Genomic DNA, 17,931 nt, shown 5'->3' on the forward strand with positions numbered 1-17,931 from the left:
CTATATTCCCTCTTATGTGATACCGTAGTGGTGTATTTAACATGCCAGCTCTACAAAGGATGGTTAAAGAATGATACCACCCTGATATTTGCATGCGTAGCCTACCCCGGAAAAATATATACAATAATAAATACATGGGGGAGTAGACATGTTTTAAATGCAAACTTCTGTACCTTCTTAGGTGTTCTGGTAGAATTGACATTGAATGCTGTTAATGGCAAAACCTAGAACTCAAAAGTCTAAAATCTAGAACACACAAGACACATTGGTTTATCATACTTTATTTTGTCGGGGAACCACATGTCGTTTAACATGTTATACAGAGCTGTACATAGGAGAGCAGTATTCACAGAAATTATAGCCATGTCTTCTCCCAAAGTTTAAATACTATTCTTTAATTCTCTATAATAATTTTTATAATGATACAATAAAAGCATGTGTAACTGGTCCTGCAGCTTTTTCGATATGTTGTCGATGATGTCTTCGTTGTTGTATTTGTTTACGTTGTTGTGGTTGTCGTTTTTTTTCCCTCCAAAAAAGGAAAATGAAAAGAGTTATGATATCCACAACATGTAACAGGCACTGACTGCCAGCCTGCGTATGATGGTGTATGAGCACTCCCAATTTACTCACAAAAGAGAGACGGAAAGAGAGCGCGATGGATAGAAAGTGACAGAAAGAGAGAGATGTGCCCTGTTCGAATACTTGCAGAAATGCTTCCTTCCTTCAAGTAATCACTGATCTGATTGGGTCAGTCAGACTAATAAGACGGGAACCTTGCTTTCACCTGTCCAATCACCAATGGATCTGTGATTACCTGAAGGAAACAAGGAAGGCTGCATCGCTTCAGTATGCGAACAGCCATATAAGCTCGATGTTGGAGAGTGGTCAGTATCAATTGGAGAACAGGCATCAGTTCATAGTAAGGTTACTGGGGGGGTTGGATGTTGGATTTCGGACCCCCTGGTTGCAATCTCCTCTGCCGCTGCCCTGACCCCCAATCCCTGACCTTTGACCTCCGGGGGGGGTCACTTCCAGAGCTGGTTGCTGAGGGTCTGACCGGAGGGTGCCGCAGCCCAGCCTCCCATGGTGGAGGCAGGCTGACCGAAGGCCATGGCCCCCCCGGCACCGTTCAGACTCATCCCTGACATCTGCTGGTTCATCTGGGGAAGACAGTAGGAGAGATGAATAGTAAAGGTGTCAGGGAAACAATATTGTCTAATACTAAAACAAACCCAAGCCCTGGACCACAATGCATTTATATAGATCTAAGAACATTTGATAGGTAATGTTACCATATTGCCATACCTAAGTTACCTCCCAAAGACACTTGATATTGTATTCTTATAAAACCATCTTATACTTCAAATGCGAAGTTTACTCCCACGGGAAAATCCCCAATATGCCAAATAACGTGACATCAAAAGAACTATCATACCTGTCCCATGTTCCAGTGGCCCTGCTGCCCAGGCTGGACAGCATACATCCCCTGCATGCCCTGAGCGGGCACCATACCCGCAGGCATCCCCCCCTGTGGTACCCCCATCATCCTCTGGGCCATGCCAACCATCCCGGCCGCGGGTGCTTGTCCCATGAAACCATTGGGCATCGTCATGCCAACCATCATGCCTGTGTTGGGTCCCATCATGGCAGCTCCATTCTGAGCCATCATGGCACCCATGACGGTGGTGGGGGGCATGCCTGTGCCCATGCCAGGGAAGGCCTGGTAGCCAGCAGGGACCTGCTGCTGGGGGATGCCTACTGGAAACTGCATCTGGGTGGGGTTCATGTATATACCAGCTGGAAGGGAGAAGAACAGGAGAAATACTGAGAACAGTGAGTTTCTTTCAAAATATAATTTTCTGTTAACATTTGACTGCTTGCCATAGATATACTAAAGTGACTGAACAACTTGGTTGGTGACTTGTTACTTTAGAAGTGTTTGGTATTTAACAGCATGCATTTATATAGCCCAGAGCCAGTTGAAGACCATTGACCAACCTCTGTTATTGGTTGGTGTGTGTGTGTGTGTGTGTGTGTGCGCGCATGTACTTGTGTGTCATGACTCTCCTGGTCAAGGATCAAAGGTCTCAGACCACAGGAGAGGAGAGGGGGGCTGGGCCAGTTATGACACCCCACGCCAATCGTAAATCTTATGCAGCAGAGAACCCTCTCCTCCTCTTCAGCACCAACCAAAGGAATGCCTTTGTTCTCTAGAATATTTTTTCCGCTAAAACTATAACACCCCAAAAAATGAATATTGGAACAATATTTCTAAGATAGGAATGTTAAGAATGGTCAGTGGGGATCTAAAAAAGAATCATGTCATATTGCTTTTCATTTTGTGATGTTTTTAAAAACTGTATCAACCAAATACTGTACCCTCCTTCGGCTGTTAAGTTTCCATCCAATATGATGTTAATACAATATGAAGAACGATGAAACTATGTTTGTTAAGATAGGAATGTGATTTTGGTTCTCATGTCCGTTGCACATTAACTAAGCCACACCCAGAATGAGGTCAGACGAATGTGTCAGTGTGATGGAAATGTCCTTTCCGACCAGAGTGATTAAAATGACTCGCTAAGAATTAACATATTCAAACCAGCAGATGTGAAGCGTGAGCTAAACATTACAAATGGCTGGAAACTCTGAATCTCAACAAGAGATGAAGATAAACTCACTAGACCAAAACATTGACAGTCTGCAGCTGTGCATGTAAAGGGATCTAGATCTGACTATCTACCCGAGAAAGGAAGGAGAGGATCCCATCTCAGACGGTAATTGGGCATCTGAAGAACAGTTCAGAAGAAACACTCCACTCCAAGCCAGGACAACTAAGAAGGATATTGTAACCTCTGGTGGACAATCAGAGCCTTACACCCATCGAGCTATTCCCTATAGAAGGATTGATTGGTTTCAACAGAGAGACAAACAAAGACATCTAACTTACATGTAAATATATTGCATTTCTTACCCAAACAGCAGCAGTTCGTGTACAATGTGTAGGATTAATGTGAGAACAGTCCTAGAATGTAGCCACAATAAATGTCCTTTTCTCTATCCCTCTCTTTCCCCACCCCCTCTCCATTGTATAACAAGCCATCATATTTTGTCAGTCCACTAGAGACTTTTGTCTCATGTAAATGTGTATTCTGTGTTATTATTTAGCTAGTTAGTAAATAAAAATTGAAATCAATTTGTGTAGAACTGAATAATCAGAAAGGGCTGGGGATCTTGCGGATTCAAGAAGTCTACAATGTTCAGAATGAGACTGATATGAGGTAATGATTAATAAATGACTTATCAATATATCTTATATATTTCTGCTAGAGTTTAATTCGGGAGATGGTAACTGATTAAACAACTTCTTCCGTGGTGCCCCAAATTCCTTATGAGCTAATTTTTACATGGTTAATTTAATAGAGTAACAACAATAAATAACATTCATCACATTAATCAAAGTCACATCACGATGTGCACACATGCCCACACTTTTGTATGACAAGGCTCGACAGTGCAACAATTTTACTCACGTATGCGCCAAAATATTTTGTTGTACGACCTGGAATTTTTATTTAGGAGCACAAGTGCTGATGATAATGGTTGACATTATTACTTCACTGTACTGCAGCCCTGGAGTGCCATGGTTAATACACTCAGTGCAGATTCATGACCGTCATTCTTGCACCATTATTACAAAGAAAAGGTCTTGTTACCTCAAATATTTGTCATTGTGCTCCTAAATTTCTTTGAGTGCTCCTACACAGTGTAGAGCCCTGCATGAGTGTACATAGCGTGCATGTGTAGGCTTGTGTCTGTATATCTCCTTACCAGGCGGGGCCTGCTGGTGCTGGGGCATCTGAGGCATACTGGTGTTCCCATACAGGGACAAGATGGAGTCCTTGGAGAGGGGTTTCTTGGCCCCGGTGTCCTCCCCCTTAATGCCTCCACCACCAGTCTCACTGAACAGGTCCAGGTCTCCCTGGGCAGAGCCCGAGGATGGGGTTGCTGCTGGGGGTTGTGTTGGGGTGCTGGCTGGGGTACTGGAGCTAGCCTGGAAGAAGGAAGCAAAAACCGTAAGAACGACGTAAGAAAAGTCGCTAACCCTATTCAGTCTGTTGAGTCTCTTGCTCTTCAAACGTCTCTCACGCTAGCATGCATTGGCCTGCATGGATGTGTGTGAGACAAATTACTCACTGCATTGAGAGCACAATGCTCTGGGCCATCGTTCAGATGTAGATGTACAGGTAATATATGTGCATGTAAATATAGAAGTTCAGTATGCGTCTTTATGTTTGTGGAGCTGGGTGTCCATAGGGACCAGGGAAGTGGTGATCAGGTCATCAGATTGTGTTACCTGAGAGAACTGAGCAGCAGCATTAGATGAGGGGAGGGGGTTGGACACCATGGGGCCAAAGATATCCAAGTCGTGACTTGCTGTGCTAGCAGCACTACCGTTGTTAGCAGGGGCAGGTGTTGGTGCATCTAGAGAGATGGGGGAGACAGAGAGCAACGGAGAGGGGTTAAAAACATGTGTAAAACAGGTTATACAGGGGAAAAAAAAAAACATACTTAAGATGAATGTGTGTATTGTTCAGGACTCAGCATTTCTGAATAACTCACTGGTTTAGTACATTTGACATTTGAGTCATTTAGCAGACGCTCTTATCCAGGGCGACATACAGGAGCAATTAGGGTTAAGTGCCTTGCTCAAGGGCACAGCGACAAATTTCACCTAGTTAGCTCTTAACTGCTAGGCTTCCACCCAGGGTCGTATTCGTCAAGGCAAAGCAGGGTCATATTCAATAGACACAAAACGAAAGAAAACAGGCTGAAACCAGGAAGGACTATCTGAACTTGTCCAATAAGAAACTCTCATTTTCATTTTGGAAAACTGACTGGTTTAATCTTACCAAGGCCAAGTAGGTTGACGGGAGGTTCTGCTGTCTTCACAGGACTGGCTTTGGGGGCATGGCGGGTCTCTTCACTCTTCAGGGGTTGAGTCCAAGAGAAAAGGCAAAATGATTGTGAAAAAATAATAATGTAGTCTTGGAAGTAATAATGAAGTTGATGTGTTAAGCGTCTTCAAGACAAATGGCTAAATATGCAGGGCTTCGGTTGAGCATAGGTTTAGTTCATAATGAAAGCAAAGATCCTGATGAGGTATACTTCAGATAAGACAAGCAAGGGATATTTGAAACCCCCAGCAGTCAAGCCCTCTTAGAGGTCAAAGGTTAGGTACATTCTCAGCCTTGGGTTACTTAACCACATTCAATGCTTTGTCTAGGAACCAACATGCCGTGAGCTCGACGCCCAGCATTCTAACCCTAAACCCAAAGATGGTCTAGTTTTCACCAATGTATCAACACGTGAAAGTAGCTACACAGTGAAACGCACCACAACAAATCAGTTTGCTGGACATGGTGACCATAAACATTCGTAAATTGATGATTAGTTGTATTAAGTACTGGTATAATGCCAGACCTGTTAACTAATGTTTTTCATACAGTTTGCCATACTAGACTGTTAAAGGGCAATTCCACCACTTCTCAACCTCATTCATTATCTCCAGCACAATACCTGTATCGACATGTGAAAACCATGCATTTCTTCTTTTGGTAGAAAAAAAATCATGAACCTCAAAAGTTCTACCCGATGACATCATCAAAAGTTTAAACATTTAAAAAACAAACACTAGGAGATTGGTGACATGGGGAGCAAGAACATACCCTACCCTCTGGCAAAAAAAAAAAAAAAAAACATAATTTTTTCTGGATTTTAAGTACTTCCCTGTAATAATTACAGGGAAATAATTTGATCTTTTTAACCACAGATCATAGAAACGTGCCGTTTTCACATATGTAGACAATAGTATGTTGCTGAAAAATTTATAGGAGTTTGAAAAGCGGCGGAATTGCCCTTTAAGTCTGCTCCCATTAAACCACTAAAACCTGACCGCTATAGCATGGAGTGTCATGATGAGTGGAATTGTTGTAAACAAAACAAACATCATTCTGACTGCAAAGCTCAAAAGAGACAAACAGGGTATACAGTGTGATTGATGAAAAAGGAATATGGATTGGGTTGAGACAGAAATCTTATATAAGGAATCTATAGATGTATCCATTCAAAACCACCGTACTTTGGCATTGTATGACAGCTTGGTTCCTCTATCAGTTTCCTTCTCTCGCTTGCTCTCCTTGTCTTTTGGCTGTAGAGGAACATCATAAGAGGAAATGAGAAGAAAAAAAATCAATGGAGGAAGAGAGATAAAGGCCTAATCTCATGTGAATAATGTTCCAAATTGTAAGGCCATATAACACAATAAAATAGTACCACAAACACCTGTGGAAATACATGCTAGCAGATAGAGGTAGTTTCACAAGCTAATGCTAACTTCCTTCATACTGGACCCAGAGACATACAAATGTTATCCAAGAGTTCATCTGACTTTAGGGAAGTACATAATGGGCCTCATTGCCATAACTCCAAAGTATCCCTTTAACCTAACACATAACAAGCAACACTTTGGAGAGTCTACATACAAATAAGAAAGTGCAACACATTCTAGTACTATCCGCAAACCAGTTTGAGTTTGGTGTCAGAGGTGAGATACATACACTGTGTCCATTGGTCACATTTTTGCTGTAGTATTTCTTCTTCTCATACTTGTCCCTGATGAAGAACTCCACTGCTCTGGGGTCAGGGGTTAAGGGAAAAAAAATGTAGCAATATTATAAAAGGGGCAAGTACGTGTGTTACGGTAAGCTTTTTGGGAACCGCGGTGTGTGTGTAAGGATACTGGTCTGTCTGAGGCCTTCTGTAGTTGTCTGGAAGGTTGGCCTCATAAAGCTGCCTGGACTTGGAGTTGCCCATATCTACTATGCTCTGTTAGAGAAGAGAAGGAGAGATGGAGAGAAAGAGGGTGGGGGAAAGAGAGAAAGAGGAGCACAGAGATAAAAGGGGGTGGAGGGTGGATAGTGAAACAGCAGGGGGGACATGATAAGTATGGGTTAAAAAGTCAACTTTCTATTCAGCCCGTAGGATATACAAGAAAGAGAGGTGTCTGTGTCAATAAATATAGGTCAATACATGACATTTCTAATTTATGAATATTATAAATCCTGGACATTGGCCAATTACCTGTATTTGTGCTGCTGTCCATTGGTCCAGATTGACAGATTTGACCCGTGATATGTGAACCCCAAGGTTCCTGTGGATGCCAGCACATCGGATACAGATAAACACTCCCAGGTTCCACGATGCCCACCTTGGACCTGGCAGGCAGAGACAGGGTCGTACTCATTAGTGCACCGGTTCAGTCTGTTCTCTTCCGTTAGGTGTCTAATGAACACAGCCCAGGTAACGGAATATTCACTTATCAAAACCTGTCTGTACCGGTGTTGCAGGTGTCACAATAGGACTTCAGTTAGGCAAGCCTTCCCTGTGCATTCTTTTAGAGTGACATGTTGACATTTAGGGATAGTTTCCCAGTGGTGACTTTCATGGTTCAGGGGTGTCGACACTTGCATTTACTTGTATGACTTAAGTTTGGTTCAAGGTGTGGTGGGAGAAAAAATGCTACCTAGCATAGCTAAGCTAGCCTAGTAGCTACCAGATACATGCTAAAGAGGAAGGAAGGTGTCAGCACTATGCTAACTTAGTTAGCATAGCCAGCTAACAACTCAGTCGGAGTCTGGCTAGACGAATAACTGAAACGGTTATATAACATCAACTGACACAATTTAACGAAGTTTACATTGTTTTAAATAGTTACCTTTCGCCTCACAATCGGCGCAGTATTTGTTGTCGTCCTCTCTCAGCATTTTGGACAGAATGGCCTGATGCTGCTCGTTGAGTTTCAGGGCCTTCTCTCTCTCTGATCGGGTTGTCATCTTTGCTGATGTTCTGCTTGTTCTTTCAATAAAACTGTTCTCTACCGTGAATGTAAGTGAATTTTTTTAACTATATGATTTAAGACCATAATCAGACAATTGAACGCCTTCGAGAGAAGTGTAAAAACACCCGGAAACGAAATTTGTTCTCCGCCCACAAGAATGCAAGAACTCGCGGGAGGCGGGTGAACACACCTAAACGGCTCTCGGGATTGGATGATGGAATGACGTAGTCTGCTGACGCATGTCAGGGTTTCTTGACAATTAAAAAAAAGCATTTTTCAATGTTTAAAATGTGTTGTTGGTACAGATTATCCGTCCTCGGGAATTTCTGTATTTGCAAAAATATTATACAAGTTCTTATGTACTGCTGTGAATCAAGTACTGATGTATCAAGATGTTTTCTGTTCTTCGGTTTAGAACAAAGTGCAACAGTGAATAACGACTGTCTGTATATTGTTGATTTTTCCTTTTATTAAGAACAAATCTGGCATACATTGATACATGGAAATATATACATAATAACAATGTAAGGTTTCACCAAAGTATGCAAATTGTGTTCCAGTAGCCAGAGAGAGCAACATAAATATCTATGTAACATATTTAAAAAAACATTCAAAAAGGTTAACCTATTGTGAAACATACAGGAAATAACACTTTAAACCAGTGACCCATCAAGCCACTATCACAATACATGCTCATGATATTACCATACACCTAGTGTTGGGGAATAATCAGAATTGGTTGGTAACATAGGTAAGATGTTTTTATTCATCATATGTTTGTAAGTTACTTCTCATCAGAATGTTATTTTTGTATAATACTGTGGCGGGGTTGCAGTATCTGTTCTATGTCAAGACTAAGTTGCTTGGGCCGCAGAGAGGGGAGAGGTCAAGGTGTCATCATGTGTAAACATCTTTTGCTCCACAATGTCTGTGTGCCAGTCAGCGTGTCTCTGTGATCTTGTCAAGATAGGATGGATTTGATATATGCCTGTTGATATGGAGGATTGGTTTATGGTTCTGAGTTTGAGAAAGGAGACAAATCTGAACAATGAATTATATCGATGCTGTCTTATCCTGTGTGTGTCTTTGCTATAAAAGTTCTCAGTTGAAATGTGTAAGGGACTCTCAGAGAATTTATTGATAGACACTGAATTGATCAGAGAGTCACAGGGTTTGTGATAGAGCTCATATAATTAAAGATGGACTTTGATAACTAACTCTGACTTGTGTGTGTGGTTTGCTCCCTCATCATTTGGTAAATAGAGGAAATTTCCACGACATTAGCGTGGTGCCAGACCTGTTTTTTACTGTATAACCAACGCTTATGATCGAGGGCATGACAATGAGACGGCAAGACAGCACAAACATCTGGGACCAGGCTGCTACACACGCTGACAAATCTAGAACCAGGATGTCTGACCAGTTACTGTTAATAAAAGGTTTCCAGGCGGATCTTGAAACAGTCCTCTGGGTGTCTCTGCGCAATGCCGTGGCGCAGCAGCATCTCTGTGTACGGGGGCCAGAACGTCTCGTCTATCAATATGTAGGGATCATGAGGCGTCTCCAGAGTCGTGTTCATCAGCAGCTGCAAATTTTAACAATGGAAGATAAGGTTTAAGGTAAGGGTTTAAGGTTATTACTTATGTTTTTGTTCAATTGGAGCAAGAGGTGAGTAGGGATGTTATGTCATTTGTTGTTCTGTGATCAAGTTGATCTACATTACAAAGATGTGAGGGTAATGTAAGTGTAAAATATAGTCATAGGGTCATAAAAAGCTAGACTATAAAGCTGCTACTGGTTCAAGCATGTAGTAATAAAAGTAATACAAAATTGAACCAGAGCACCGGGTTGAATAATAAAACACAAACAATGCATGCGAACAGATACTTACCTCCAGGACTTCATTGAGTGAAATTAGATTCTCGTTCAGCTCTTGAGGAATGTTCTGAAAACGGAAACAAAAACGATACCATCTACGCTGGTCCCAGATCTGTTTGTGCTCTCTTGCCCAACAACACATAAAAAGTTAGCTACACAGCACAAACAGATCTGAGACCAAGCTAGATGCAACCGTTAAAAAAAACACAATGTGTGACCATTGAGGAACCCCTTCATCAGAGCCACATAATACATCACTAAGACTGACACCTTTTTCTTCTTGTCAGCGTTGGTCTCCTGTGTAGGAAGTGGGAAGTGTTCCGCCAGTACGTCTGCCAGGGTCTCCATCAGTCTGTTCTGGTAATCCTTCATCTTCTGGATCTTCTTCTTGGTGTCCTGCAACACACTGAACAGCAGCAGCAATACTTCCATATTAAACTCAGGATAGTTGTCAATGTGTTGGTTTGTGTGTCATTTTCTATTATTCAGGATCATATTCATAGGCAGGAAACCAAAGAAAACGCTCCAAAACGGGGAGGTAAAATCTGTTCAATAAAAAACATTTTTTGTTGTTTAGCCTTGTAAAAATGCAATTTACAGTGTGCCCGAACAAACGTGACCCAGTTGTTGTACCTTACCTGTGTTCTGATAACCTTTCGTTTTCCAGTCGCTGTTTGACCACATGTTCAGTGCCTGCCCTCAACACTTCCTTCTTTTCCTCCAACCACTTCTGTTCACTGAAACAGGAACACAGATGCATACAGTCAAATCTACTGTCTCCATGTCAACATTCAAAGGGTTGGAGATTTAGAATAACAATCACATTCAAAGAAAACCTTTTTAAAGTCTCTCTCAGTGTGTCTCTCTTGGCTTGTGAGCAAGAGAGGACCAACTCCAGTTGTGAATTCAGCTTCTGTAACTGTGGAAGTAGGAAAGAAAAGTAACTTTTTTTTTTAAACATGAATATGTTTACTTTTCATAAGCATAAGGCTCTGTATAACTATAAAATAGCTGATATCTGAAATGTGTACAGAACCAGTCAGAAGTTGACACCGACTGATTCAAGGGTTCTTCTTTATTTTACTATTTTCTACATTGTAGAATAATAGTGAAGGCATCAGAACTATGAAATAGCACATGTGGAATCATGTGGTAACCAAAAAAGGAATCATGCAGTAACCAAAAAAAAGAAAGTGTTAAACAAATCAAAATATATTTTAATATTTGAGATTCTTCAAAGTAGCCACCCTTTGCCTTAATGACAGCTTTGCACACTTTTGGCACTCTCTCAAAAAGCTTCATGAGGTAGTCACCTAGAATGCATTTCAATTAACAGGTGTAGCTTGTTAAAAAGTTATTTTTTTCTTAATGCATTTGAAGAACATGGCTGAGGTTTTACATTATCCCAATCAATTGTGCTATTTTGTTAGTTTTTTTGCGTTTTGTGTAAATTATTTTGTACATAATGTTGCTGCTACCGTCTTTTATGACCGAAAATAACTTCTGGACATCAGAACAGCAATTACTCACCGCGGACTGGAAGAAACTTTTTCCTTTAACGAGTCCGATGAGAAGCATATACTGCTTCACTGGAACAGGCCCAGATCCCTGTAATTTGCTTGAAAAAAAGATGCAGGAAAAGAGGCCACAGATCAGGCAGCCTTCTGAGAATCCGTAGGTGAGCGAGTAAACTTCCACTGCCATCCGTTCTTTTTGCTAACGTGCAATCCATTGTAAAAATAAAATTGATGACCTACGATTAAGATTATCCTACCAACGGGACATTAACTTTAATATCTTATGCTTCACCGAGATGTGGCTGAACGATGATACAGATAATATAGAGCTGGCGAGATTTTCCATGCACTAGCAGAACAGAGAAGCTACGTCTGGTAAGATGAGGGGTGGGGGCGTGTCTATTTGTCAAGAACAGCTGATGCGCGAAGTCTAATATTAAAGAAGTCTCGAGGTATTGCTCGCCTGAGGTAGAGTACCTTATGATAAGCTGTAGACCACACTATCTATATTATTCGTAGAAGTTTATTTACCACCACATAACGAAGATGGCACTAAGACCGCTCTCAACCAACTCTATGGCCATAAGTGAAGAAAATCCTCACCAAGAAGAGGCGCTCCTAGTGGCCGGGGACTTTAATGCAGGCAAACTTAAATCAGTTTCACCAAATTTTTACCAGCATGTCACACATGTACAACCAGAGAATAAAATTCCTAGATCACCTTTAATCCACACATGCAGAGATGCATTCAAAGCTCTCCCCCACCCTCCATTTGGCAAATTTGACCATAATTATATCCTCCTGATTCCTGCTTACAAGCAAAAACTAAAGCAGGAAGTACGGTGACTCGTTCAATAGGGAAGTGGTCAGATGACGCAGATGCAACATTAGGGGACTGTTTTGCTCGCACAGACTGGAATATGTTCCGTGATTCATCAAATGGCATTGAGGAATACACCACCTCAGTCACTGGCTTCATCAATAAGTGCAAATCCGCATTGAGCTAAAGGCTAGAGCTGCCGCTTTCAAGGAGCAGGAGACTATCCGGACGCTTATAAGAAATCCTGCTATGCCCGCCGACGAACCATCAAACAAGCAAAGCGTCAATACAGGAGTAAGATTAAAAACTACTACACCAGATCTGACGCCCGTCGGATGTGGCAGGGCTTGAAAACTATTACGGACTACAAAGGGAAACCCAGACGCGAGCTGCCCAGCGACGCGAGCCTACCAGACGAGCTAAATGCCTTTATGCTCGCTTTGAGGCAAGCAACACTGAAGCATGCACAAGAGCACCAACTGGTCTGGATCTCGGTAGCCGATGTGAACAAGATTCACAAAGCCGCTGGGCCAGACGGATTACCAGGACGTGAGTGCTACGGGTCGGAAGTCATTTAGGCAGGTTACCTTAGTGTCTTTGGGCACAGGCACTATGGTGGTCTACTTAAAACATGTTGGTATTAGACTCGGACAAGGAGAGGTTGAAAATGTCAGTGAAGACACTTGCCAGTTGGTCAGTGCATGCTTGGACGACACATCCTGGTAATCCACCTTGTGAATGTTGAACTGTTTAAAGGTCTTCCTCACATCGGCTGCGGAGAGTGATTACACAGTCATCCGTAACAGCTGATGCTCTCATGCATGTTTCAGTGTTACTTGCCTCTAAGCAAGCATAGAAGTTATTTAGCTCGTCTGGTAGGCTCGTGTCACTGGGCAGCTCTCGGCTGTGCTTCTCTTTGTAGTCTAATAGTTTGCAAGCCCTGCCACATCCGACAGGCGTCAGAGCCAGTGTAGTATGATTCCATATAAGTCCTGTATTGATGCTTTGCCTGTTTGATGGTTTGTCGGTGGGCATCGAGGGATTACTTATAAGCTTCCAGGTTAGAGTCCCACTTCTTGAAAGCGGCATCTCTACCCTTTAGCTCAGTGCGAATGTTGCCTTCTGGTTGGGGTGAATGTTGCCTTCTGGTTGGGGTGAATGTTGCCTTCTGGTTGGGGTGAATGTTGCCTTCTGGTTGGGGTGAATGTTGCCTTCTGGTTGGGGTGAATGTTGCCTTCTGGTTGGGGTGAATGTTGCCTTCTGGTTGGGGTGAATGTTGCCTTCTGGTTGGGGTATGTACGTACAGTCACTGTGGGGACGACGTCCTCGAGGCACTTATTGATAAAGCCAGTGACTGATGTGGTGTACTCCTCAATACCATCGGAAGAATCCCGGAACATATTCCAGTCTGTGCTAGCAAAACAGAAGACCTGGCCTCCACAATCACCGACCTCAATCCAATTGAGATGGTTTGGGATGAGTTGGATGGCAGCGTGAAGGAAAAGCAGCCAACAAGTGCTCACCATATTTGGGAACTCATTCAAGACTGTCGGAAAAGAATTCCAGGTGACTACCTCATGAAGCTTGTTGAGAAAATGGCAAGTGTGCAATGCTGTCATCAAGGCAAAGGGTGGCTACTTTGAAGAATCTCAAATATAACATTTTTGATTTAACACTTTCATCGTTTTGATTTATTCACATTCTACAATGCAGAAAATATTAAAAATAAAGAAAAACACTTGAATGAATAGGTGTCCAAATTTGACTGGTACTGTATATTAAAAGGTAACTGCATAGAAATATTTTTACACAGAAATGGTGTAAATTTTCCAACAGTAACTACTACGGTGGAAGGCAACATCTACATGTGAATTTACCTCCTCTGCTCCAATGACGAGTAACACCTCAGGATTTGTGGACAACACTATGGATAGAAAGTAAACCACATTCTGATGGTACACATCATGCTTATGTCTCAGTCATACAGTATACGTACAATCAATTAGTTATAAAGGAATGATGTTCAGAGTAGAAACCAGACACTCACGTTCTGGCCGTCTTGTCTGCCACTGCTTCAGCTCAGCTGCTACAGCTGTCAATCTATTCACAGACTGTTGGACAGAACAGATATGCAGCAGATAAGGAATGATCATGTAAAAAGTTCATGCATCACACATACTAATGGTTTCATTCAGCTATAGGGAAATAGGGACATCTCTCACCTGTTCTTGAGGGTTTTCATCGGAGTCAGGCTCTGCGAGAATGATCTCGTTCTGAAGCTGAAAAACAAGCAGAATATTACATTTTAACATTAACACAATAACATCACATCATCCAAAGTTGTCTGTGCAGGACCGAGCGGTCATCGTAAACAGATCAGTACCATCTCTAGCTGGGCAAACTTCTCTTCACACTCGTTAAACAGTTGTGCCTGTGCAGCTTCTGAGCACTCTGTGTAGAAAGGAATGGCAGGTGGTGCTGGAGTATCCTTGACTTCTGACTCTGTGTCCAGTGGCTGTCCCTGTGATAAAAATGTCTGAATTTTTAAGACATGCATGTTGAATGGATAGCTTATTGTAATTTCAGTAAAGCTTCCAAAGGCTCATATTTGGCTACCTTACTTACATTCTCCTGTTGCAACGTTACCTCGTTCGAACTCTGAAAACAAGGAATTCACAATATTGTTATCAACAAGTGGGTAACTACCGAGCTCTGATCCACGCATTGCGTTGCATTGGATCTGCAGTCTATAGCGTGGACCAGTGAGTATGGCGGAACATTTTCAAAAGTCGTTTTTTTTTGGGGGGGGGGGAATACACCAGGCGCATACAAAGAAATGTTTGTCAGCACTCTACCAACATCTTTACTTTGGTGAGTTCAGAAAATACCCTGAAATCAGATTAAATTAGCTAGATTTGTAAATTAGCCAGCTTCCTCATCAATTCTAGTAAAAATGTCAGACAAAGTATATATTTTTTTTACATAAAAGCAAGAAGTAACGTTACTCTTGGAAGAAACATTACAGTTCATAGCTAGCTACCAAAACCTCAAAAACAAGCAAACGAACGTCAGCTAGCTAGCAAACGTTAGCAGTGAAAAACATTAGCATTTCCGACTAAAAACAAGTTAACGTTATATCATTAACGTCACAAATAGGAGAACATTCATCAATTGGAAACCGACTATTTTTCACTTTGTCAAACAACGTGTCCACCTACCATATTTGAAATAGTTAGCTGGCTTATTTTCTTAAAACGTATAATATTTCACTATATCATAGTCACAGATATATGAGATACAGCTGTCAACTTCACGGCTAGTTCCTTTTCAAAATACCGCCAGTATTGATGACGTACGTATGGGCGGAAGTACTTCGTTTGAGAGCGTTAGGTTTGCGTACTGATACGCATATCACTGAGAACGGCGCAATCGTGTGAGACTGCAGCCCGTATTCGAGCCCCCATTAGTTATTAGTTTAGTTATTATTATTTTTATATTATTTAGTTATTGCATGAACGCAGTTGCACCCTTTTCAAATTAGGGCTCGTGGGGAATTTAAATCTTGAGCGATGCATGTCAGCTAGCACTGTTTTACAGACTGCCTGCCGCCCCCAAGACCAGAGGAAATCGCAGCAAGGCTGCTTTGCAAGCTAGTCTTGGCCTCCACTCCTACATCACCCGGTATCAAGGGAGGCCAAGAAGATCTTTAGGTGCCTCAGCCACCCGAGACTCGGCATGTTCACTCATGTCCCCAGAAAAATAAATGTTGGAAGACTGGACGATGTGACTGGCTTCAACCCCTGCAGTAGTTCTACGGCATGTAGGGATTCCTGTAAAAAAAAGTGACCGTATTCAGCAGCTCTGAAACTGGTAAACAATACACTATCAAATAGTTCCTCACATGCAGCTCATCTAATGTCTTAAACCTTATCTCTTGTCCGTGTAATATGTGGGCAAAACCAGTAGACTGATAAGAACGTTTATTATAGTACTCAAGAGTGCTGTAAGGAGAAATGACCCCAAATCCCCTATTGCAAATAATTTTAATGAGGCCGGAGTTGTGCCGAAAATCTCCCCACTGCCAGACACCCCACCCATTTTTTTATTCCCTTAATTTTGTGGCTAGAGTCAAATACTTTCTGTGACACACATCAGAGTCAAATACTTTCTAGAACAAACTCCACGTCCGGATAGGCAACCGAAATGAATAATTCATGTATGTGTGTTAAATTAAACAGAGGAGGAAGTAAAGTGTGCAAGCAATAAACATTTCAGAACAACTATGGCTGAATTATTATCCTTACACTTTCAAAAATACGAGTCGAATAAGACATGGGAGAGATGAAGAATTTTGTCAAAGAGATTTATTTATAGACTAATACAAAATCAGTAGCGTATTTAGGTACGGGCGGCATCTTGCCGGGGGCGCCATACAAGCTAGAACCGCCACAAACACTTGAAACACATAGCCAAACCGCAAACTGCAGACAAAAATGCTTTCTGTTACTAAGATCAGTGAAATGTAGGCTAAAATGGCAATGGAGTGACGAGCAGAAAGCTCTACTAGCAAGCAACTCGCAGCAATGAAGAACGCGAAGGGGGAGAGAATTCTGTCAGGGGGGGGAGATTTTCGGCACAACACCTGTCACCCGGTCTCCTCCATGTCCTTCTGTGCTACACAGCAGATAAAACGTTCACGTAGGGATGGTAATCTGGAACGTAGTCTTCTCCAGACAGAATGCAGGTAGATAATATATTTAAAAACTCTCCACCCATCAGGCATGAATTAAAAATTGTTATTAAAGTGTTTTCTGTAAATGGTAAATTGCCTGTTTTGGTGTTCTGTTTTTCTTGTCTAGTGGTATTTCTAGCTCCCTACTCTTACAATCCTGTGTTATTTGTTCTGAGGAAATCTTCACATGATATATGTAAAAGCAATCATTTATGAATCCGAGAGGAAGACCTGGTTCAGTCTACTTTCCAACAGACACTGGGAGACAAATTCACCTTTCAGCAGGACACTAACCTAAAACACAAGGCCAGTATACACTGGAGTTGCTAACCAAGATGACATTGAATGTTCCTGAGTGGCCTAGTTACAGTTTTGACTTTAAATTGTCTTGAAAATCTATGGCAAGGCTTGAAAATGTCTGTCTGGCAATGATCAACAACCAACTTGACAGAGCTTGATACATTTATCAAAGCTCTTAGAGTTAGCCAGAAAGGCTTATTGCTGTAATCACTGGCAACGGTGATTCTTACATGTTTTGACTCGGGTTTGAATACTTTTCTAATCAAGATATATTAGTGTTTTATTTCCATTAATAAAAAATATTTTTACAAATCTTCCACATTAATAATAATAATATATCCCATTTAGCAGACGCTTTTGTCCAAAGCGACTTACAAGTCGGCTGGGGCCACTACTTTTACATATGGGTGGCCCTAGCGGGAATCGAACCCACGACGCTTGGCGTTGCAAGCGCCATGCTCTACCGACTGAGCCACACAGGACATTATTTTGTGTAGATTGTTGACAAAAATTGACAATTACAACCATATTTTTATTTTACCTTTATTTAACTAGGCAAGTCAGTTAAGAACAACTTCTTATTTTCAATGACGGCCTCAGAACAGAACTGCCTGTTCAGGGGCAGAACAACAGATTTGTACCTTGTCAGCTTGAGGGTTTGAACTTGCAACCATTCGGGTTGCCAGTACACTGCTCTAACCACTAGGCTACCCTGCCGCCCCATTTTAAACCCACTTTGTAACACAACAAAAGGTGGAAAAAGTCAAGGGGTGTGAATACT

General features: G+C 41.8%; 2 protein-coding genes across 3 annotated transcripts; both read right to left on the reverse strand.

The window, feature by feature from the left end:
* Positions 1-265: 265 nt before the first annotated feature.
* Positions 266-8,074, reverse strand: LOC135524235 (stromal membrane-associated protein 1-like). The gene is made up of 10 exons (XM_064951596.1): positions 7,781-8,074; positions 7,147-7,280; positions 6,806-6,891; positions 6,624-6,699; positions 6,146-6,214; positions 4,917-4,992; positions 4,361-4,488; positions 3,835-4,057; positions 1,439-1,800; positions 266-1,163 (listed from the first exon to the last, which is right to left on the reverse strand). The coding sequence occupies exons 1-10, from the start codon at positions 7,896-7,898 to the stop codon at positions 1,029-1,031; spliced, it is 1,407 nt and encodes a 468-aa protein (XP_064807668.1). The 5' UTR covers positions 7,899-8,074; the 3' UTR covers positions 266-1,028.
* Positions 8,075-8,350: 276 nt separating this feature from the next.
* LOC135524243 (centromere protein K-like) lies at positions 8,351-15,444 on the reverse strand. 2 transcript variants are annotated; one of them, XM_064951608.1, is made up of 11 exons: positions 15,337-15,444; positions 14,744-14,776; positions 14,502-14,639; positions 14,341-14,397; positions 14,166-14,229; positions 13,996-14,042; positions 10,618-10,700; positions 10,420-10,518; positions 10,052-10,187; positions 9,795-9,848; positions 8,351-9,488 (listed from the first exon to the last, which is right to left on the reverse strand). In XM_064951608.1, the coding sequence occupies exons 1-11, from the start codon at positions 15,337-15,339 to the stop codon at positions 9,333-9,335; spliced, it is 870 nt and encodes a 289-aa protein (XP_064807680.1). In that variant the 5' UTR covers positions 15,340-15,444; the 3' UTR covers positions 8,351-9,332. The 2 variants fall into 2 exon arrangements, with proteins under 2 accessions (XP_064807680.1, XP_064807688.1); XM_064951616.1 differs by lacking the exons at positions 13,996-14,042; positions 14,166-14,229; positions 14,341-14,397; ... (1 more) ...; positions 14,744-14,776; positions 15,337-15,444 and adding an exon at positions 11,312-12,998.
* Between the last annotated feature and the right edge of the window lie 2,487 nt (positions 15,445-17,931).

This window comes from Oncorhynchus masou, chromosome 4 (assembly GCF_036934945.1).
Source record: "Oncorhynchus masou masou isolate Uvic2021 chromosome 4, UVic_Omas_1.1, whole genome shotgun sequence".
NCBI lineage: Eukaryota > Metazoa > Chordata > Actinopteri > Salmoniformes > Salmonidae > Oncorhynchus > Oncorhynchus masou.